The sequence below is a fragment of the Saccopteryx leptura genome, chromosome 2 (genome assembly GCF_036850995.1).
Source record: "Saccopteryx leptura isolate mSacLep1 chromosome 2, mSacLep1_pri_phased_curated, whole genome shotgun sequence".
Taxonomy (NCBI): domain Eukaryota; kingdom Metazoa; phylum Chordata; class Mammalia; order Chiroptera; family Emballonuridae; genus Saccopteryx; species Saccopteryx leptura.
The window spans coordinates 56,770,759-56,795,148 of NC_089504.1; the positions used below are offsets into that span (position 1 = coordinate 56,770,759).

General features: G+C 37.5%; 1 protein-coding gene across 6 annotated transcripts in view; it reads left to right on the forward strand.

Moving 5' to 3' along the window:
• Positions 1–24,390, forward strand: part of TRPM3 (transient receptor potential cation channel subfamily M member 3) — a 541,722-nt gene that overhangs the window by 258,913 nt on the left and 258,419 nt on the right. For all 6 annotated transcript variants that reach the window (XM_066367997.1, XM_066368000.1, XM_066368001.1 and 3 more), the window contains exons 2-4: positions 4,757–4,836; positions 6,128–6,332; positions 23,774–23,987. In XM_066367997.1, coding sequence (XP_066224094.1) covers positions 4,757–4,836; positions 6,128–6,332; positions 23,774–23,987 — 499 coding nt within the window. The remainder of the gene's footprint in view (positions 1–4,756; positions 4,837–6,127; positions 6,333–23,773; positions 23,988–24,390) is intronic.

Genomic DNA, 24,390 nt, shown 5'->3' on the forward strand with positions numbered 1-24,390 from the left:
GCTTCTGGAGCTAGGGTGTGTGGGTTGTGAAAAGGGTCAAAAGTAGTTTGGGAGCTAACACTTGTAGCAGAGTCTTTGTGAAAAAAAAGTTGAAACCTGCTTAAATGAAACAACTTAATTTTTAAAGCAACATATTTACAGCTTTTTTGTTTGTTTCTATCATTTTGATGTTTTATTGACTGTACATTAGATGTTTGCAATTTACATTTACTTTCTTCTTTGAGAACAATCATTATACTTTGTTCAAAATGTGAATGTCCTCGTTTTTTGTTTTGAGTAAGATATTCTGTAATCATTAGCCTTTGAAAAACACTTCCTTTTACACATCACACATGACTGCTAATGCAGAAAGACAAGAAAGAGCCTATCACAAACTCAGTCATGGTGATGTGACCATTCTACCTTTAGGGGAAAATGTACATAAGTGATTTTCTATGGTAAGAGCACATAAGACATTCAAAGTAGATTTTAAAAGAGAGTTTAGGACACTTTGTCCATTGAGGTTTTGCTTCATATAGGGTCAGCTAGAAATACGGCATGTCAAAACTATTTCATGCTTTCTAACAATGAGGATAGCCATTCTGAGCTAACTTAGTTCTATGTTGAAGTCAAGAATAAAGCCTGACATAGAATAGTTCAAAGACTTTGAACAAATAAAAAGGAAATTAGTTTAGAGAACAAGTTAAACCATGATTATATTTTAAATATGCCTTCTCCAACAAAATAACTTTAAAAGTCTAATATACATCCACACTGATGACCAGAATAAAACCACAATAAAGCAAAGCCCACAATAGAGCATAATAAATTATGCATGACATTTTGTAGCATTTCTAATTCATGTGTAATACATGCATTCTTTCTGTTATACTTTTCTTCTCAAAAAAAAAGAGAGACTCTGATTCAATTATGAATGATGGAAAGATTTTTTTTCCTCCTCCCAATTTTTTGTTCCTTTGCAAAGAAAATGGTTAATCTGCTAATAATAAGAAATAGTAACTGATTCTCAATCTCTTTGCTAACAATAAGGTACCTTTCTACCTTTTAGAAGGTAGTTAAGTTGCTAAACTGCACACAAGTCAAATTACTTTATAATTAAAGACTAACAAACAAGTTGACAATCTGTGGTAGGTTCACTTAACACAGCACCTGAGTAAAACTTTCAGGGCTCTCCAAGTTGAAACTGTGGTCTGTGAGTGAGAGAAATAATTATGGTGCTCTTGAAAAGTCTAATCTATGTCAAGGACCCCCAAATTTTCACATTAGAAGTCCTGTTGTGATTACATTTCTTCTGTTGTAGTTATTATAAAGATTCTCCCCTTTGTTTACTTCTTTCTCTTAATCTGATAGCTTCCTGATTTCCCATCCAAATCCTTTCCCTCAAGGAGAGAAGAACAGATAGCACAGTGGGGACTGGAAAGGGGAAATGAGAAGAGGAAACGTGCGAGTGTGAACTGGTTCTAAGACATGCCTCTAGAAGCCCAGCTCTCTTCTAAAATCACCAAGGCACTTCCACGCATGCCCAGATGGCACTGCCAAGATCAAGAGGACTTAATGTCAATAATATCCAATTTAGGGAGGCAGCTTAACAGAGTGGGTAGGAGTGTGAACGCTAGAGTCAGATTGCTCAAGTTCAAACTATCTTTAAAACTTATTTGGTGCATCTTACTCAGTTTCTTCATTAGTAAAATGGTTACAATAGTAGTACTTCCCTCACAGTGTTCTTAGGAGGCTCTAAGGCTGGGGTCCCCAAACTTTTTACACAGGGGGCCAGTTCACTCTCCCTCAGACCATTGGAGGGCCGGACTATAAAAAAAAAAAAACTATGAACAAATCCCTATGCACACTGCACATATCTTATTTTAAAGTAAAAAACAAAACGGGAACAAATAAAATATTTAAAATAAAGAACAAGTAAATTTAAATCAACAAACTGACCAGTATTTCAATGGGAACTATGCTCCTCTCACTGACCACCAATGAAAGAGGTGCCCCTTCCGAAGTGCTGCGAGGGCCGGATAAATGGCCTCAGGGGGCCGCATGTGGCCCGCGGGCCATAGTTTGGGGACCTCTGCTCTAATGAGACAATACATATATGATACAATTTCAGGTACATAATGAGCCCTTAGTAAAGATTAGGCATTGTTATTATGTATTTAGTTTCTACTAAGTACCAGGTGTTCTCCCTGAATCATCCTCTTTGATTAATACAACTCTCCAAAATAACTGTGATTATCCTCATATTATAGAAAAGGCTCTCGAAAATGAAATAACTTTTCTACATATCTTGTTAGTGGTCACCCAGGCTTTCTGAGAACATATCATCCCCAGTGCAAAGTGAGATCAATCTAGATCCATCTGCTGCAGCTGTTTCATAGTGCTCTCATCTGAAACTTCATCTGGACTGTTAGTACCAGAACCAACCCAAGACCGATCCCTCTGTTTGAAGTACAACCACAATTCTCAAATCATAATCATAATAATTCCATGTTCCAAGCATTATTGTTGTGCCCATTTTATAGCTAAAGAAAACTGAGGGAAAAAAAGAAATTATATGACTTTGTCCATGCTGCTGAGTGCCATTCACCCCGCTTTTTCTAACTCCGAACCTCATGCTCTGCTCATGACATTGCCATCCCGCTTTTGCTCAGAGATTATTGATCAGTACCCTCTGAAATTCCCAGGTGCTCCCCCAAAAGGTCCTTCTGAATCCTAGCCAAAGTGGGCCACAGATAAAAAAGGCAGTGCACTCTTTTCTGCTCCCCAAGGTGTAGGGAAAGTTGGTCTCAAATGTCCAGTGAGGAATATTTTTACCATCTTTCTGCCAAGAGATGTTATCAATGAAAGTATTCAGTGTCTAGGAAAAATCACAGCCTAAGAATAGTTTAATTTACAGGCTGTTTAGAGAGATAAAAACTGGTTGTCATCTACACTGCTAAGCTCCTACCTGGTGCAAAGATGTAGCCACAAGCTTTTCCTACATATTTGAAAAGAAAAATCTTTGAGAATAGACACTGGAACTTTTTTCATACCCAGCTGACAAATAGAACTGCAAATGTTGCATTTGTGGTGTGAGGGTGCAGAGGGCCACCTGGACCCAAGGATCTCTGAGACATGGCAGGTGCTCCTTCCCATATGGGCAATGCATAAACAAACACTCAGAAATTATGTGGCCTGATTTTGACTATGACTGAAACAGGATGCTGTTCTTTTATACCCTCTGTTGCTACTGTTAAAGTGTGCGCTGTCATAAGGTTAGACAACCCCTGCCTTCATTGCCACATGCTTGTGGAAACTCTTTTGAGAGAAGGGGGAGATGCACAATTAAGGGGTGGAGGGCTAACCAGACCTTAGCACAATTTATACAGACATTTGGGTCCTGGCAGAGTCAATATCAATCAATGGGGGCTTGTCACAGTTAATACCAATCACTGAGACAGGCCAAGTAAACAGCTTCGTTGCTCTTTGGCCCTGTATATTTTAAGAGTATGAATTTAGTCCTGGTGCTGGGTTAGGAAGAAGATGATACCAGATAGAAATATCATTATAAGTTACTATAGCAACTTTCATCTTAAACACTTAGAGAACTGTTGAGTAGCTTACTGGATTCCATAAGAGACTCCTCTGGCTATTTCAAATGCTGGTAAAGAAAGGGGTAAAAAGATGCAGGGTGGATACTCTGCTTTGGAACAAAGATGGTACAGTTTTCCAGAACTGCCTTTATCTTTCTGGGGGCCCAATCTTAGTGGCCAGACTTCTGGGTGCACAGTTCCAATAATGCCCTTCTAAGAAGCTTTATTTACTGTGCTGAAAGACATGTGGGATGCAGGAAAACATGCCATCTTACTTCCTTCCATAGGCATATCTGTGAAATTTTGGACTGTTATGAGGACATTTATCTTCCTTATGTATCCATTTCCTTTCCCCCCCCCTCCATATTTAAGCACTGCTAATTTAGATTTTAGAAAAAGCATGGCAATGGAGTAGGGCTTTTCAGTTATGTAATTCCTTCACCATTTTTCTCCCCTCTACAAGGAATATCTGTCAGCCATGAAAACTATACTTGTTTAGATATATGCTTAACCCTGAACAAAGCAAGGTTTAAAGGAGCCAACTTCTTGCACAGTCATAACTCTGAGTAAAACTTTGATTTCCCCAAAAATTATTGTTGACTGGAAGCCTTACCGATAACATAGTCAACTAATACTTCTTTTGTTTGTTCTGTTATTATATACTTGTTCTCACAATAAAGTAAACTAAAGAAAATGAAATGTTATTAAGAAAATTGTGAGAAAAAGATAATACATTTATAGTACTTATTGAAAAAAACCCACATATAAGTGGACTCACATAGTTGTTTTGTTCAGGTGTCAACTGTATATTTTCCCACAACTGAAAAATTGTTGTCTGTAGGGTTGCAAGCATGCTGCTCTATATTTTTTATTTTCTCTGTAAATAGCACTGTTTTTCCATCCTTCAAAAATCATAATTTTGTATGTAGTTCTATCATTAGCTTTTTTAAATTATGATCATACTCTTTAACTCTCAATATTAGAATGTTAAACAACTTAATCACCATGTTCTGGGAGTGAATGATTTTTTTATATGCAGTGTTTGTATGTGTAACCACAATTTTAGTTCAGTTTATGAAATACTAGACAACTATGTGATTCTGAAATTCTACTGCCTAGTCCCAAATACTTAAAGATGATGTTCACCTTTACTCTTCTGCTTTTTTTTTCTGTGTTTTTTTTAGGCTCAGAAGTCCTGGATAGAAAGAGCATTTTATAAAAGAGAATGTGTTCACATCATCCCCAGCACCAAAGACCCCCATAGGTAATCTCACTATCTTTACAATGTACTGAGAACGTGAAGTAGCAACAGTGAAAACAGGACTTCAATAGTAATCACTATCCATTACATGTAGACCAATGTGAAATTAAAGATTAATTCCATCATGTCTGGACATCTTTGAAGCAATCATATATATGCACATCAATTAATATGCTATCTCTGCAGTTAATTCTCTAAGATTTTATACAGAATAACAGAAATACCATTGGGGAAAGAATTAATCACTGTATCTAAGAATGAGTTATAGACTACATTTTTAGTACAGCTACTGGTTTTTCCTTTTAAGCATTTTATCAAAATGCTTAGTTTGTACCAGCATGCTTTGCTATAGTGGAAAAGTGATTTTTAAATAAATGACTCCTAGATTACTAATTAGACTGCAGACTTTCAGATTCCTATCCAAGCATATTTTTAGTATCTCACTTTCCTTCTTGAAGATCAGCAGAATATAAGGTGGAAAGTATTTGGGATAAAGTAACATATCAATGTCTGGAAATGCCCTTTAGAAAAGGCAATGTAATAAAATAGTTTAAAATATAGACTGTGTAACCTTGAGCAAATTACCTAACCTTCAAAATTATAACATTTTACCTGTAAAATGAATGCCACATTGTTAGCATTCAATAATTGGTAACTATGCATTAGTAGTATTAGTAATAATTATAATAGTGGTGGTAGTAAAGTCTGAAGGACATTTTTATGCTGCAAGGAACAAACTTTGTTTTTGAATATCTTGTGAATAATTCTTTCATTGTTTCTTCAAGAACACTTAAGCTGCAGAATTTTTTTCCCTCAGAATTGGCTATTTGACAGTGAATGTCAATTTGGAAAAGACAAGTTAGGCTATGACTCACATATGAGTGGGATTCCTCATTTAAATGTACATGTTAAAATCCTTCCCTTGAAGCTGTTCAGTGTCCTTCCTGCAAGAGTTGATAGATGGGAGGAGTGAGAAATAAAAAAAACCTACAGAGTTTTTGTTCTCAGATTCCAATCCTGAACTATATGGCAGGTGTGAAAAGGTGAGTAGAGGAGGACAGGATACTTGTTACAGCTTATACAGCTAAAGGAAAATGAGGAGGGGACAGAAAAGGAAAGGTATATATACCAGATATATATCCCTAGTTTGCCATTTGCCTAATACAACCACATTATGGGATTCCACCTGATAATCGACTCACTGGCTTGCTACTGTCTGTAGATTCTCCTGCCTTAAGTATGTATTCCAATCATGGGTAATACAATGAGTTGACTTTGACCTCTTATGTTATAGGTGTTGCTGTGGGCGTCTAATTGGCCAGCATGTCGGCCTCACTCCCAGTATCTCTATTCTTCAAAATGAGAAAAATGAGAGTCGCCTCTCACGAAATGACATCCAGTCTGAGAAATGGTCCATCAGCAAGCACACTCAACTCAGTCCAACAGATGCTTTCGGGACCATTGAATTCCAAGGAGGTGGCCATTCCAACAAAGCCATGGTAATCAGAAAAGCTTTCAGTCACTTTCCAAATTCTGTCTCAAGTCCTGTAAAAGAATGATAAAGAGTTGGAGATTTGGTTTTAGGATCTAGTCCCAACTCTGCCATTTCCTGACTGGGTAACTTGCTGCAATTACCTTGCCTCCCTGTGTCTCTGCTCTTTCTCTATATAAAATGAGGCAAACACACCTTCCTCCAAGGATTTTAAAACAATTAGTATGAGATCAGACACATGACTATTATTTTTATTAATAATAACAAGTAGCTTTTTACCCACTACTTATTGCTTTACTTTCTGGATGTCATCTGTTAAGACATGTTTCTCTAACTCCTTTGGTAAAAATATCTTACCATTAAGTCTCTCTTTTGTTCTGTTGGTAACTAGCATTTCTCTCGATTCAAAGCAGAATGGTCATGCCAGACTATTTTCTGCTCTGTTCTATCAAAGATCTTGACATCCAAATTGAGTGCTTTCCTCCAGGCAGCTGTGTTCAATAATGTTCTCAATGGAAGAGCTCCATATGAAAAGCATTTTTCTTTGGAAAATAGCCTTTAGAAAATAAACACATTTTACTTCTAAGAATTGTCACATCTAAATTTTGGTTTTCATCATGGACCTCTCCCAACTTGGCTGTCATATTTTGCCAGGAGGAAAGTATATCCTGTTTTTGGAAATTCTTGAAATGCTATATTCAAACAAGCTTGCTTCTGTTAATAAAAAGAGTTTGTCGAGCATGGAGCAGTTAGAGGTGGCTGTTCTTAGACATGCCACAGAGGTTTCCAAGTTTGGAGGAGAAATTTTGCTTAGAGAAACATCCTACCAAATGCAAGAGAAGTCACTTCACACCAGTTACAGGCTAGAAATGTACAATAAAGCCACCTCTCTTGTCTTTTTCCTTTTCCCTCCCCACTGTAGTAGTTTCTTCACCAAGAATAGCTGACTGAGCTGTTCTCAGAGTTCTTCCCTAAAAAAAAAATTTATTTTGAGCTATAAATTAGATTTAAACCAGTGTTAAGCAATATTGTAAAGAAGAGGATGCTGTGTGCATCCCCAAAAGAGATAAAGGGTTGGTCTTGGTCTGCACAGAGCCAAGGGAATGAAAATGGTAACTTCCTTCCACATCCACTTAAAGGATATATTCACCCACCCCGGATCATTAAGGGTTCCCGACTCAGCACGGTCCCCAACTCAGCACAGTCCCCATTCACAGTATGGATGGTACCATATACAGTGTGGGTCCTCTGAAACAATCCATGAATTAAAAGTCATGTACATCCTCCCAATAAGTAAAGTACCACAGAAGATGAAGTGGCTCAGTAGGCAATAATCATTAGATTGGTATACCCAGTGAATTGGTATACCAATTCACAGGGTGCTTGAATGGTGCAGCTGAGCACTAAGTCACAAGCTCAGAGGCACATGGTAAGCTTCTGGTCATTATTTCCACTGTTAGCCTGCAGCATTTGTCAAATATCGAGCTCATAAGTAAGAGTGTCCCTCCAAAGTGATCACTTGGGGAGATTCTAATTAACCATGATGCCGTCAGTGACTAGGATGTGTTTTGGAGACTGATTTTATACAAATTATAGATCACAAAAGAAGAACAACCCTGTTTTTAATCAAATAATACTTTTAACCAAAAATTAATTTCAAGTACCTGCAATTCAAAAAATGTAGGACATAGTCACAAATGACTTCTGCTAGTTTTTTAAAAAATTACATCTATTGTCTGAATCTAAAGTTTTCCGCCACTGAAAATTCTAGAAGAATGTAGTTCAATAGACAAAAGTGCAGGATCTGGTTGCAGACAGTCTTAAGTTTTCCCCAGAACCATCATGTAACATGGGAAACAGTAAGTTCTCTGGACCTCAGTAATTTATTCTATTATTCAGGAATAATAATACTACCATCATAAGTACTAAATGAGATGTCATATATAAATGCTTTGGCACAATATCACTTGCTACATAATAATATAAAATTAATTTTAACTGCTATGTTTATTATTATCATTATTATTTGCTTCAGGCTCTAAAAATTTTTTTTAAAAATTAACAGAGAGAGAGAAAGGGAGGAGCAAAGAGAGAGAGAAGCATCAACTCATTGTTTCTCTTTCATTGTACCATTGATTGCTCCTCATATGTGCCTTGACTGAGGCTCGGATCAGGGACTCCGGGCTCTAGCCAGTGACCCACAGCTTGAGCTGGCTTCCTCGGTGCTTCGGGGCAGCAGGCTATCCACTGCACCCCGTGCCAGGGCTGAAAAAAATATTTTTATTAACACTTTGAAGGACATACACTTGGATGTATGTCTTAGAATATTATTTTAGAAAGTTAAATTATACTCTTTCTGTTAACCTTTAAAATAATTCCAGTTTTGATGCCCTTGCCTAATGGTTGGGCACAGACTTTGAAGCCACATTGCTGGGTTGATGGCCTGGCCTGTCACTCTTCAGCTGTGTGACTTTGTCTAGTTGACTTAACTTTCCAGTGCACCAGTGTAAAATGGAAGTAGTAATTCCTACTTTATAGGGCCACAGCAAGGATTAAATCAATCAGTGTCAAGTAAGTGCTTAGAACAGTACCTGGTATTAAAGCTAAATGTTTTGCCATGTTATTACTCCTACTAAGAGTTCATTTACTATAGTTACAAGAGAAGCTTTTCCATCAATTAAAATAAGATGCATAATCTTGAAGTCAGATAGACTGTATCAAATAGAGCTCACTCTCTTGACTAGCTAGAAGTCTTGGTTAAACTAGTTAATTAGATGAGCTTCAAGATTTGTTATCTATAAAAATAGGCATGATTGCCTTATGGGATGTTTATAAGGTTTAGAGAGAATATAAAATCGTCTAGTGTAGAGCTAGTACTCAGTATATTCAGGAAAACCAAAGTGATGGTGCAGTGAGGCAGCTTCCTTTACCTACGAAAATCCAAAGATATCTTCAAATTTTTCTGCAGGAGTAGCAGGCTCCATACATTGGCATTAGTGACAGTCACTGTCAGGAAGCTGCCACTGTGGACACCAGCTCATCACTAACCAGAGATATGTGGCTTATAACTATCCCCTTATACACTATTACCTTGACATTGAATCAGTCTCCTGTACCTGCTCATTCTAGCAAAACAAAAAATGAAGTACTGTTACCTCATTGTCCTCTATTTTATTCACTACACACCTCAACAATTAGACACCCTCTGTGGGTATAGCACTTGTGCCTTTTTTATGATAGACAAAGCCAAGATTCCTTCTCATTATATAATTTTCCTCTACCTGACATTTTTTTCCTCCTAAAAATTTCCAGTGAATTTGAGAAACCCTTAGAAACCTGGAGACTAGAACCCCAAACATGTTTGTTAGAATGTATATCCTTCAAAGTATTGATCAAAATACTTTTGTAACTGCTTCCAGGGTCCATAGTAAATAATAATGACAACTGTAATAATAGCAACTAAAATTAATTGAACATCTAACTATGTGCCATGTACTTATATATGTTAGCTTATTTCATGTTTATGACAGTAGTATTATTTCTATATGACAGAATAATATACTAAGGCCCAGAAAAATTAAGTAATTTGCCTCATGTCACACAGCTAATATATGATATATGTATATTATGATAGTTAACAGTAGAGAAAAAACTTGAAGATATTCAAGTTTCATCCCTTTGTTCTAAAAGAGAGGATACATATGGACATGGGACTTTAACAGCCCTCCCCAGGCCCCACATAGCTCTATGGAACCCAGAGCTGTCTGTTGGAAAACAGGGTAAGCAAGGTCAATTGCATGACTTGTGGAACCCAGGGGAAAATAAAAATGTAAGCCCTCAACAGGAGCAGAAAAATCAATCCTCCCTTCCTGTGGCTGACAGCCCCAATCTTCAGTGGATAGGAAACCCCCAAGGGACTGCCATCTCCCCACTGGAATGTGCTCAGTATCTGGTGTGAATGAGACTTCCCACCAACTTGCCTATAAAACACATCATGGCACTACCAGCCTAAGGCAAGGACAGCCAGCTCCTTGCCCTGCCATGAAATACTACAAAGCACATACCCAACTCTGATCCTTTCTTTCTCTGTACCCAGCTCCCAGCCAGGCATATAGGGTGATATGGAACCTAATCTTGTCTACCCCGTGCAGTAGGCTGGAGAGGGCAAGCTAGTCTGGCAGGGATGCCAGAGGCAGGAGCAGGTAACTGAGGTCCCATCCCAAGGAGGCAGTGGGAGGTGGGATGTGTGACTATGGACCATGTGTGAGCCGAGGCTCCAAGCCCTCTGCACGTCCTCCATTGTGCCATCAGACTGCACTTACAAACACAAATTCAATGATAACATTGTTGAGAATTTCAAGACAAGTGCAGAGCATTAAACTTTAAGCATTGTTCTTCTGAGCAATGTGACTACACTGAGTTTAGGTCTCACGTACCATACGTAGATGGTCTCAGAGCAGTCACTATGAGGAGAAACTGGTTTTTTTTTAATCTTATCAACAAACAGAAGCCAGTGTTCCTTTTTATTACAATCAAATAGTTAACAAGTAGGAGTCCCTGCTATTCACCAGACACAATGCACATTTTGTCCACTTAGAATATTTTTCCTCGAAGTATTCTAATTCTCCTATCCAGACAAAGGAGTTGAGTTGTCTGTAAGTCATATGTCTTGTTTCATCAGGCAGGGTGGTCATTCTGCACCAATCTAATCTCTTGTCCTCTCCAACAAACAAGGACGCAGTTTAGACAAAGGGAAAATCAGCAACTACTATCTGTTAAAGAGTGCCAGCCTTCAGATGGAAAGCCATGATTAATTATTTGCCAAGTTTTAAGTTAAGCAGGTCAACTAACTTAATATGTCTTTGGTCCCCTGGTCCAGCCAAGAATGTTGGAAAGTTGAAATGGTTTTTAGCAAAGTGGTCAAAAACTCTAGAGGGAAGGTTAACTTTGACCTTCACCATTTTTTTTTTTTAAATAAGGTATAACATTAACTTTTTACTCTAGGACAGCCCAAGATGAAGTGCTTGGATATCCAAAATGCCCGTGTGATTGGTCTGGACAAAATGTGAGGCAGACTCTGCTGGAGTTTGGTAGAAGACACAGTTGGAGAAAAGAGAATCATTATTAAAATTGCTTTAATTTTTATAAAAATCATTAAAACTACATCTGCTCAGGAACATTGTATACCCGTGTCACCACATAAGTAGTACAGCATAATGTCACAGAACGCTGGACACCAAAGAAATGGTTAGTTCTCAGCTTGGAGGCTCAGGATCACTGGGTGGGGGAGGTCCTACAAATACCCATACAAAGAGTCTCCCCAGAATCTCCTTCATTGGTCCGGGATAGAAACTGACATCTAAGGATTTGTTAAAAGTTAGCCAGGCTATTCTACTGTTCAGCCAGCCTTAAAAAATACTAAATAATTCCAAATCTCTCTAGCTGTTTTATAAACGAGGCAACTGGTGCCCAGTCAAGTTGAATTATCTTCCAAGAGTCACCCAGTTATTTAATGACAGATAGTTCACAGTTCCAGGCTCCTCAGGACTCCCCATCAGTTCTGTTTCTTTATCCTGTGTACCTGGTACACACCTTAGTCATGTTTCAAAAGGAAGCTAATTAGTCTTATGTTTCTAACTCTTTATAGGATTCTAAAAACTTTGTAGTAGAGGTATAAAATCACTATTATTTGACAAGCTTGGTTAAATGTGAAGCTGTGGGCAGGAAGCGTTCTTTGTAAAATTACTTCTTAGGTTGTAAATAGAACCATTTTCTGAGCCCTTCCTAGTATTTTGTGGTATTCCATCCTCAATTCCCAGGCTTGACAAGTCCTAGTGAAATAGAAATGAAACCAGCTACTCTCATACATTACAGAAAGAAATAGTGACACAGGAAGGAGGCATTCGAATCTGACAGTGAGTGACAGTTCCCTTCTCTTCTCAACACCAAGCCACATATTACCAAACTGCATCCCCTCACCAAAGAAAAAGAGGCATTCCCGGGAAACCTGAGAGTTTATATAGAGATGCATCATAAAAGTTAAAACACAGGGACTAAAAAAATAAAATAAAATAAAAAGGATCCTAAGATACAAAGATACTAAAGCTCTGGTTTTGGTGTCTTTCTACAAGGGTGGGTTCCAGGTAACTTTTCAAAACTGCCTTAAAGAACAGTGGCGAGATAGATCAACATCAGACATTGGGTCCTTTCTCAAATACTTTCTTTCATTTGGGTCTAAGGCGCTATAGATTATTTAGAAAAGGAAGCAGTGCTGCACTTGATGAGACAGCATCTTATTTACTTACTAATCACCTCTTATATATGCTGAGCTGACTTGTGGACAAGTATAACCTAATTAAGGACTTGTATAAAGTCACCCACATAATTCTCAGGTTTTCCCTTGCTGTTTACTCTGCTTATTAGATCAGGTTGAGCTGCTTATTACAGTTTTCATATCATTTAGATTACTATTCTTATGCCTCATGTTCATACTTAAAGCTCTGCCCAGATGAAAGTCTTATTGTCTGAGCATTGTGAGTAGAGGGCCAGAGGAAGTCAGGAAGACTGAGGGAGAGGTACAAGGCTGGGGGGGGGGGGGTCTGTCAGCAGCATGGTGCCTACAGCTTTTTACTCTTAAAATGCTTTAGGATTGAATTTGACTTCTAAAAGCTTGTTGTACTTTCAATATGCAAATTTGATCTGGGAATCATCACTGACTGACACGCACCAAATATGAGATTGAATGAATCCCACTTAAAACCAAACAGCTAATCGCTAGACTATGGCTAACTAAGCAGCTTTACATGATCAAGTCAAGGTATTGAAGCGGTTCTGTAATTGCTCCATTGATTTCCAATTTTTGTCTTGTAATCTAGGCCATTGAACTGACAGTGCCTTTCTGAAACTGAGAACAAAACCAGAATTTGTCACTGAAGCTTCTGATCCCAAACATAGACCTACAGAGAAGGAAGAACCAACCTTTCTCAGGGAACCCATCATCCCCTCTAGAAAATTCTCATATCCTTGCTTCCAGAAAATTTTGTAGAAAATAAGTCTGGCAGAAAAATCTCTGAGACATGTTCATATTCTCAGTGAAGTTTTATAATTATTTTTAAACCTTTCGCTTTAGCCTATCAACACCCATCACCTGGGAGTACCTGGTTTCTAACATTGAAGAATTACAAAAATATGGAATAAATTACAATGGCACCTTCACTTCCAAAGTGCTCTAAGTCATCAAACTAGGAATCTAATAGCGGTGACACTTCACATTTACAGTGCAAACATTTTTTTCTGGGCAGCTTTTATATGTATCAAACCACCAGATGTATTCAACTCCTGCTGCAAAGCAGAAGGCTCTGTGGACTTTAAAAGCTGATTTCAGCAAAATCGCCTCAGATGTGTGTCGCAACACATTCTCCTTAGCAACAGCTTTAATTAAAAGTGCTCATTGAAAACGTAGCTACAAAGAATTAGAAAATGAAATGATGCTCATCACATTTCTTAAAAGGAAGGAAAATAGGGCAAACATCCCTCTACAGACTTATAAGAAAGGCATTAAAAATACTAATAAAATAGATTTTATCATTAGTAGTTCCATCACTCAGAACAAGCACTATTCACAAATCCTAATTGATTATTTCCAAGAATTAAAGGTGGTTTTGCAGTGTTAGGAGTAGAACTTGTCATTTACCATTTCTCAGAGTGCAGAGTGTAGCCAGATTTACTGTTCGGCAGTTCTTTGACATGTTCATTTACGAAGCTAAGTGAAGTGATGTGGGTAAAAACTTTGGGCTAAAGAGGTGACCGATTAATTATTCAAGCCAAATTGCTCCTCAGAAGCTCAGGTGCAGAATGCCAGAAGAAAGTTGTGATTATTTTTTAAATTAAACAGCCTCTTTCTGTTCTAAATAGCACTGGCTGCTTCCCTCCCCTCCAGCGGTGGGCATCATAAGGGGAAAGAAATACTGTCTGGTTTGTGACACCCCTGTGATGTCAAGTTTAGTACAGAGTGAGGTCGTGTAAAGTAGAATTCTGCTTTGAGAAGTGATGGGTAACATTTCTAAAGATGAAGCAATCAGAGTGGCTTTAGGAAGAAAACTGTAGTAAAGTCACCTTCTAAACCAAAAGACCTTTAGCACCAGGCAGAACAAAAACTGAAGAGTTTTAGTTACTGAAGCCCCCTGCCATTTAAACAAAAGAAAATTTTTACTTTTCTAGTATAGTCTCAACTTTAAATTTTTCATTCATAAGTTTGAGGTTTGGAACTCAAAATAAGTATTCCTGTGAAATTTATACTATATGTATTAGCCTCCAAAGCACCTAAGAGTAGACCAAATAGTAAAATTTCAACTAGAGCAAACCTCTATTTAATGCAGAGCATTCTTGAGATGCATTCTAAATGTCATCAGCTCATTCATTACAAGGCTTTCTGTCAGTCAGGGGTATTAATAATCAAAAGGGGAAAGGAGAGGTAACCACAGACATGGGTAACTTATTTAAGCTCAGTTTATCTCCAGATATTAAGAACTGGGGAACTATAAGAGCATATGATGAAGGATGCATTAGGTACCTCAGAACAGCTGTAGCGTTCTACAGGAACTTTTATATGAATGCCTGCACCAGTCTCTCTAGATAGCTCAAAGAATTGAGATACAAAGCGCTACTGTGAAGGCCACACTCATACTCGTTAGAAAGCCAAAGGCAAGTTATTTAAATTCTTTTGTATGTCAATGATATTTATAAGGTGAATGCTTATAACCACCACCCAGTTTACATGTATAAGTTTCTCTTCTGTAACAGGAATTTTACACTATTTAATTTTTACAGTGTCCTGTGAGATGTCAGGATCATCCCTGTTCACAAGAATAGGTGCTCAGATTGGTCAAATGACTTACAAAGCCACTATCTATTGCTAGAGAGTGATGCTGCACATAATTGGGAAATCTAGAAATGGAAGCACATGTCACCAAATCAGAGTCATGCCCAGGTGACAAAATTTAATGGACTCATTAGGAGGATTCCTTATTTGTAAGGTGATCCCTGAGCAGTTAATGAGCTCACGAGAAGACAGTCAAAATTGCTTATGTTGACATCAGAAATAGCTCCTAATTTCAAATCACATTGACCACTTTGCAGGAATTGACTAACAGGCACAGTCATTGATGACCTTGAAGCTGCTGAGTCAGCACAGGACTGAGCTGTTACCGTATTTCCCCGTGTATAAGATGCACATTTTTTCAAAAAATTTGAGGTCTAGAAAATGGATGCATCTTATACAGTGGTTGTAGACGTTTTTTACCTGCATTTCCCGCTTTTTCAGCACTTGTTTTTGTGCTCATTGTTGAAGACCATGATTCGACATCAGACACAGATGAGGATAAGCTAATAATGGGAGTTTTTACAGTGAGGAGTTCTGTGAATTTTATGATAAATAAAACTTGAGTTGAATAACTTTCTATAATACATTTTTTTTTTCAAATTTCAGGCCCCCAAATTAAGGTGCATCTTATAGATGGGGTAATACGGTATATTGCAAACACCTGGAGAGCTTACTGAATAACCTGATTTTATGGGTATAAGAATATAATTTTAAAATGTAAAACTTCAGACATCATAAAACATTTTATCCCTTAATTTTAACTGTTCTCTTATCCTCATGTTGAACTAAAATCTTTAATTTCCGTAACTGAACTCTTCTTTTAAGTGAGGTTTTATTGAACCAAGAATGCTAAACAAAAGACTAATCTTGGGATGGAGTCTAAACTATCGGCAGCATGGCTAGGTAGGAATGACAGCATGTCCACTGTCCAAAATTTAACAAGTGTTTTTATGCACCAAGTAGGGGGAAAAGAAAAGGAAGAGGTATTCTGAAAGAACTGACATGAACTATAGGCAAAAGAGTGGGAGACAGTAAATCAGGGCCAGCTCAGGGATAGCAGAGTCTCATAAAGAAATATCCATTGGCCCTGGCCAGTTAGCTCAGCGGTAGAGCATCGGCCAGGCATGCAGGAGTCCCGGGATCGATTCCCGGCCAGGGCACACAGGAGAGGTGCCCATTTGCTTCTCCACCCCTCCCCCTCCCCCTCTCCTTCCTCTCTGTCTCTTTCTTCCCCTCCCGCAGCCGAGGCTCCATTGGAGCAAAGATGGCCCGGGCGCTGGGGATGGCTCTGTTGCCTCTGCCTCAGGCGCTAGAATGGCTCTGGATGCAACAGAGCGATGCCTCAGAGGGGCAAAGCATTGCCCCCTGGTGGGCATGCCGGGTGGATCCCGGTCGGGAGCATGCGGGAGTCTGTCTGACTGCCTCCCCGTTTCCAGCTTTGGAAAAATGAAAAAAAAAAAAAAAAAAGAAATATCCACTGCTGCGGATTGGCAGTGGGCAGCAGTCTAGAAAGACTATGTGGAAACAAGTAAAGGCTCCATGACTTAGATAGTGCCTGGCTAAAATAAACTGTAGATATAGCCACCTGCCACCTGAAAATTAATCTAAAATTCCAACAGGCAAAACAGGAATGTGAGAAGTCTTTTGTTAGCAGGTCAGCAGCCATTAGCAGACTAACGGTTCAGTCTCTTTCTCTCACTCTCCTGCCTCTCTTTAATTTAAAACATCTCAGAATTATCACTCAAAACCATTGCATTAAATTGCTAAACAACAACATAATAAAAAGAAACAAATTGACTTGTTTAAATATTTTCTGCCTGACCAGATGGTGACACAGTGGATAGAGCTTTGGACTGGGACACAGAGGACCCAGGTTCAAAACCCTGAGGTCACTGGCTTATGCGTGGGCTTATCAGTTTGAGCATGGGATTGCTGGCTTGAGCGTGGATCATAGACATGACCCTATGGTCGCTGGCTTGAGCCCAAAGGTCACTGGTTTGAAGCCCAAGGTCACTGGCTTGAGCTCAAAGTCTCTGGCTTGAGCAAGGGCACTCAATCTGCTGTAGCCCCCTGGTCAAGGCACATATGAAAAAGTAATCAATGAACAACTAAGGTGTCACAACAAAGACTTGATGTGCCTCATCTCTCTCCTTTCCTGTCATCTGTCTGTCCCTATCTGTCCTTGTCTCTGTAAAAATAATAATAATAAAATTCTTTCTTTTTTTTCTTTTCCCTTATTTGCCTCTTATTCTCAAAGAAAAGGGCAAAGTAAATCACAAATAATGACTAATATCAAAGGACCAGGGACACCAATATTTATGTTATTTATCAGGGGCAGCTGGTAGTTAATCATATGATCCTTTGTATAGGAATTAGTTTTGATCAAATGAATTAAGTGGGTAGAGAGATACCTGAATAGCTTGTCAATGACAGTGCCTCCCTATTCTTTAGGGACTGATTTATCCAGTATTTTCTCTACTTTTCTCTTATGATTTTCTTTTTATTTTTTAAATTGAGAGAGAGGAATTAGAGAGATAGACTCCAGCATGCATCCCAACTGAGGTCCACCCAGCAAGCCCCCTATGGGACTGATGCTTTGCTCATCTGGGGTGCTGCTCCATTGCTCAGCAACCAAGCTACTTTTTAGTGCCTGAGGCCAAGGCCTATGGAGCTATCCTCAGTGCCTGGGGCCAATTCATCAAACCAATCAAGCCATGGCTTCAGGAGGAGAAGATAGAGGAAGAGAATAAAGCGGGGGAGGGGGGGGAGAGAAGGAGGGGTAAAGAAGTAGATGGTCGCTTCTCCAGTGTTCCCTGACCAGGAATCAAACCCAGGAGATCTACACGGCAGGTCAATGCTTTACCACTGAGCCAATTGGCCAGGGCCTTCCCTTTGATTTTTATGTAAAATATTGAATGCTCTTTCTTTACTTTGGCAGAATGATAAATCCAAGACACACTATTTGTACCCTTTTGTCTGGAAAGGAATTGTAATCCTTGCTACTCATTTGGTCCCTTGGGAGCTAGCTATTCAGACATGCCAAACCTCAAGCCCTATTCCAGACCTACTGAATCAGAACCTGCATTTCTGACGTTCTCCTGACACTCCTTCTGGGATCATGCATGTTAGTTTGAGAAGTACAGCTCAACCTAGAGTTTCCAGTGCAGCAGTAACTCTTGTAATGGATTAGTGAGTGCTTAATTATCAGAAAACTAACTCTGAGTTTTCTCAGCATCCCTGAGTTTCAGTGTCCTCATCTGTAAAGCAGGAAAATTGAACTAGATTATTTCTAGTTCCCTGATTGCTAACATATTTCTAAGCTCCTTTTTATTTCTAAGATTGTAACTACTTCATAGCCAGTAGTGAAATAATTATGGTCAGGTCAAACATAGTTCTTTCCCTCAAAGATATTGCAACATGGGGAGATAAAATTGACAAGTGCAAGAAACAACCAGAAAAAAAAAATCTGACTGGATTTGATTGAGAGTTATGTCAAATGGATGTGAGATTGCATTCTCAGGAAGAGTCAGTGGAAGTCTTTGACCGACTAGAATGATTTAAGCAGATTAATGGGGAGGAACTGTTTTTCTAGAATGGGGAAACAGCATTAGCCAAGTACAAAGGAGTAGGGAAATGATTCTAAATAAGTAGGATAAAGCCAAATTATGGGAGACTATGACAGGCAGAATGTCATAACAATTTGAATCAGAAAATAATATTATCAAAAAGGATTTGGGGAAGAAGTCTGCCTGTTGGTGTTTCATCAAGAGCACAGGGTTAGAGAAGAAGCTGTTAGGACAGTTAGCATATCCAACTGACATCTCACTAAAGAGCATTTGCTCTTAAAATAGCAACTGAAGCAATAGAGGGAAAGGCCTGGTAGAGAGCATCATTTTGAGAAATGGATCCTTAGGAATTGGACACAGTTTGGTTGTAGGTGAAGGAAAAGAAGAAAGGAGAGAGAGGCATTTATATTTTGGAGATCAAGAGCAAGGACTCTGGAGCCAGACAGACCAGGGTGTGACTCTTGACATCACTACTTGTTGAATTTGAGAACTGATGGATCCTTTCTGTCCCCTATCAGAAAAATGAGGATGATATCAACCCTCTCATTATTGGAAAGCGTCCATGAAATGATGCATTGAAAGCACACAACATTCATGTGCCTAGAAAACAATTAATACACCAGAATTTGGGTTTAAGTTTTGGGGTTTGGGGGTTATTTTTTCAGTAGAGTTTAAGAAAGTGAGAAACAAGAGAAATATGTGAAGGAGGCCTATGAACAGTGTAATCTTACATAGGCCAGACACTGAGATCTTTCATTTCTCCATCTCTTCATAAGACAGAGAGCTGAGGACAAGGTGATGTAAGATCATTCATTCCCTCACTGGAAATTTTATTAACTGAGTAACAAACATGCTGTGATCATAAACAAGCTTTTCTTAATTACTAACTAAAAGGGTTATGCTCGTTCAAAAGGAATTTCAACATATTCATTAGATTTGTTGGTCATTTTCCAGTGAACTGCTCACATGATTAATAAACTGATTCCTTACTGGTAACTTTAGAAGACCCCAAAGCAAATTATTTATCAAGTGAGACATTCTTAAAAAAATACACTTGGATTATTATTACCAATTGGTATGAATTACTGAATTTTATATGTTATTTAACTAGGTTCAGTTTGCTAAAATTATTTTATAATTTCTTAGTATGAATTACAACCTCTTTTCATACAATATAAATTAATAATATATACATATCTGTTTCCAGATACTAAGTGTAGCTCCAAATCTTACATTATTTACCTGAATAAATAAAATGTATAGGTAAGGATGCTTAGAGAGGCATACCAAAGTTCCAAAAGCCATATATCTTAACTACTTATCTCATTTTTCAAAACACACTGTTCTCACATATGCCTTCTCTAATCATTAGAACTATATCTTAACAATCTTTCAGAAATGTTAGAAATATTATGCAAGGGCAACATAATTTTAGAAGTATCTTTATACTTTAGAAGTTTAGATGCTTTTCTATATTTAAAAAAGTGTAATTTATATCTCAGAAGAATGTGGCTCATTTAATTCGGGTGTTTTTTAAAAGGAATAAGAAAGTGATACATTAAAGTTTGTGAATAAGAGAACAGTAACTTGAAGAGCAATATCTTACCATCTCTCACATTAAGTATCCTTGGTTTGTACACTTAGGGAGACGTCTTGAGTCCCAGTTCTACTTTATTTCACTACATATCCCTTTCTGGAATTAGAATGATAGAAATTCAACTCAGCAGAGCCACCAAATTTTAACTACTCAAGTACAGATTCAGTGGACAGGCAGAGAAAATATTTTATTCTTTTATCTTATAGTATTTATTATCTAGATATTTTTCTTATAAACAATCACTCAATAAGATAATACATATAAAATGGATAATAAGCTGTAGTTAAGAAACACTTGTGTTTGTTTCCAGTACTGCAATACCCTCTCTCCAGCCCCAAGGACATGAATGTCACAAAAGTATACATTGTTGAAAATTCCTGTTGCTAGTTATCTGAAAGTTCTTGCCCTCTGCATGAGAGTTTGTGCACAAAATATGCCATTTTCATATTGTAAACTTCAGTTAAATTCTACTGATATAAGTACATAGCTAAAATCACCAACCTTCACTGTTTCCATTCTGGAATTGATTTTTGCTAAATAGAGCAAATCAATAAAGAACCAGCTTATTAGATTACAACATTTTTTTAGGTGTCTGTATATGTGTACAAAAACTTTAGCTTGTTGGTATTGCTTGATGATGCAGTTTATTTTATCAAGCAGCTGTCATATGTTGAGTGTTTTTGCCTCACATAACTAGAAATATTTAAAATATACTTTAACAAAAGAATTGACATGGTTTTGAGGTTTTTTTCCAACAATGACTCCTAGATCTAAAAATATGGCAATAAATTGTCATCTCCTGGTAGCTTTATTTATATATCCATCCAAAAGTATGTTTGTATGATCATATGCAGTTCTAGTGTTTTTGTGGTAATGCTACTTCAACATTAATAATTAACAATTCCAGAGTTAATCAATCCCTTTCCCTTCTCTCCCACACAACATAGAGACTTTAGAATGCTTTAACTCTGGTTACTACCATGCAAATTACATGCTATATTAATTCGTGGTTTATTTCTTACCTTTTCCACCACAAGTTACACATTATTATCATTCTGTATTTTACAACTAACTTTTTTTTAGATTTACTGTATATTTGCTAATATATTTGTTTACCATTTTTTCTCATATCCCAGATCATCTATTTAGGGTTTGGGATCATGTAACTTCTACCTGCTATATATATAGTTTTACATTTACTTCTATGAAGTCTGCTAGAGGTAAATTTTCAGTTTGGTTGCCTGAAATGTCTATAATCTGTTCAGATATTGGAAAGATATTTTTGCCAAATATGGGAATCTACAATGACAGATAATTTCTCTTGGCACGTGGAAGATCCTGGTTTCTGGCATCCATTGTTGCTGTTAAGGACTAGGCCTTCAGTCTGATGACTGTTCTTTGTAGGTGATCTGCCTTTGCTTCCAGACGCTTTTAAAGAGAACAGGTGTTCTTTATCAGGTGTCTGTGGGTGGGGTTTCTTTTTACTTATCCTGCTTAGGACTCATTGAGCTTCCCAGATCTGAGAATTGGTATCTTTCAATTATTCTGAGAAATTCCCAGACAGTATATGTTCAAGTATTGCTTAGTCACCGTTACCTTTTATCTCTCTATAATTCTGATTCTTTCTTCCAATGGTCTCAATTTTCTTTTTTCCTGTTTTCAATTCCTTTTTCTCTCTAGGCAATATCTGGTTTATTTCTCTGGCTCTGTTGTTAGCCTGTCTGATCTGTGGTTAAATGTATTCATTGTATTATTTTTCATTTAAATTATTACATTTTAATTTTAGAAGTTCTGTTTTTTATTATTTTTCAAATGTACATGGCTCTTCCTTATACTCTCTTGTTTTGCACTCAAATATTCAATCTTCCCATTTATATTTCTTAACCTATAGCTATTTCATATTCCAAGTCTGGCCATTTTGGAGTCTTTAAGGATCTTACTCTACTGTCAGTTGTTTCCTTTTGTTTCCATTCATGCCATTTTATTTCCATATATAATTTATTATTTTATTTTTTTACTATGAAATTATGCTTTTCCCATGGGAATTATTTGAGACCTGGATTGATGACACATTCCTCCACAGGGGATTTGAATTGTTTCTGCCACCGACCTGCAGCCTTACCTCACCAGACCATCACTCTGTTTGAGGTTCCTGAAATCATGCTAATAGTGTGAATGTGGACCAAAACATGTATGAGGGTCCATTTTTGACTATATATTTATATAATCAGGGGGAATTTTTTTTCCTTATCCATTTAGAACAAAGGTAAGCAGGCGAACTTCCCAGCTCTCTTCTTCTGTACATTAGACATTCTTTTTCTTCCTTACTCTTGAGTGTGGAAGCCTTTAAAATATCCCAGATTTAAATGAAGACCCCATTAGACTCACCCATACTGCATAAAGCCATTAAAGCAGATACTCTAGGTCTCCCAGGGCTTAGGAGAAATTATCAGGGCTAAACCTGCTTTAGTGCTTCCTTACCTCCTGGGCTTCCAGCTTCCCCTTTGTTTAGGAATCTGAATATTCTCTCTTCTCATTCCAGCTCAGCACTACATCACAGAAGACTTTCAAAAACATTTCTCAGTATTTCAGTTGTTTCCAGATAGAGATGGAAACCTTTATACAATTAAACTGAGACCTAAATAAAGTATCTGTATATATTATCTGATATGATGATAAAGAAAACCATATACATAGATTTATCATATGTGTATTTATGACATTTCATTTACATATATTTATCATAAGTTTATTTCTGGTTGTATGTGGTAATATTTTATTACATCTGCTATATAGTTTAATGTTTTTCAACTATACTGCAAGAGTAATTGGCATGCCTTTGGTCACTTGCCTTCTTTGAAAGATAAAGAAAACATTTGGCATGCAGTTATTATAGATTTAAATAAATAGAATCAGCTGTTACTTTACTTTAAAATTTTTAATACATTATGTAGAACTGTACAACTTTTAAAACCTTTCATAATAATAAGGTCACAAAAATAGTTACATTCAGGTCCAACTGGTATAAAAGGCTTACTTAGATTGAAAACATGAGAAACATTTGAATTGTTGCACAAATCCTAATGTTGGTAAAATATAAACACGGTTTCCTTTGAACAAAAAAGATATTCCAGGAAATTTGTGCTGGTTGGTACATTTAAGAAAATCAAATAATTTTAAAGTTTGTAGTAATTCACATTTTCAAAAAAACTTTTAAAAATGGTGTCTCCCTTTGTCTAATGAAGGCTCATTTGGTAAACCATCTGATTTGCCCCCTTTTAAAAATCTGAGTGTATATGAGACATTTTCTTCAAGTAAGTACATATATCATTGTAATCACTAAAGAGAAACCACAACAGCCAGCCCTACCCTGCCACCCTAATTGATGGCTGTTCTTCTTCCAGTATGTGCGAGTATCTTTTGATACCAAACCTGATCTCCTCTTACACCTGATGACCAAGGAATGGCAGTTGGAGCTTCCCAAGCTCCTCATCTCTGTCCATGGAGGCCTGCAGAACTTTGAACTCCAGCCAAAACTCAAGCAAGTCTTTGGGAAAGGTCTTATCAAAGCAGCCATGACTACTGGAGCATGGATATTCACTGGAGGGGTTAACACAGGTAATTGGAAGTGGGACAGAGAAAGGCAACATAAGGCCATGAGAACACTGTAATTTTCTCGTAAGGTTAAATGTGTTTCTATTCCCTCATGCGTTTCTACTCACTGGTTATCTCTCCTCTCACTGATTCTCTCTCTCTCCTTTAACTAAATGATAACTGCACTATTTCTCAGCCAAGAATTATTTACACATAAGAAACAGATTGGTATATTTAATACTTGACTATACAGAATTTTTAATTGTGACGAATGGAATTTCATAACACATTTTCAATACTTCAAGTTGCCAAATAAGCATCCAATAATCCTTTTTTTTAATTTTTAAAATATGGTTGGCATTCAACATTATATTCTTTCAGGTGGCCGGCATAGTGATTAGACATTTATGTAACTTCTGAAGTTATC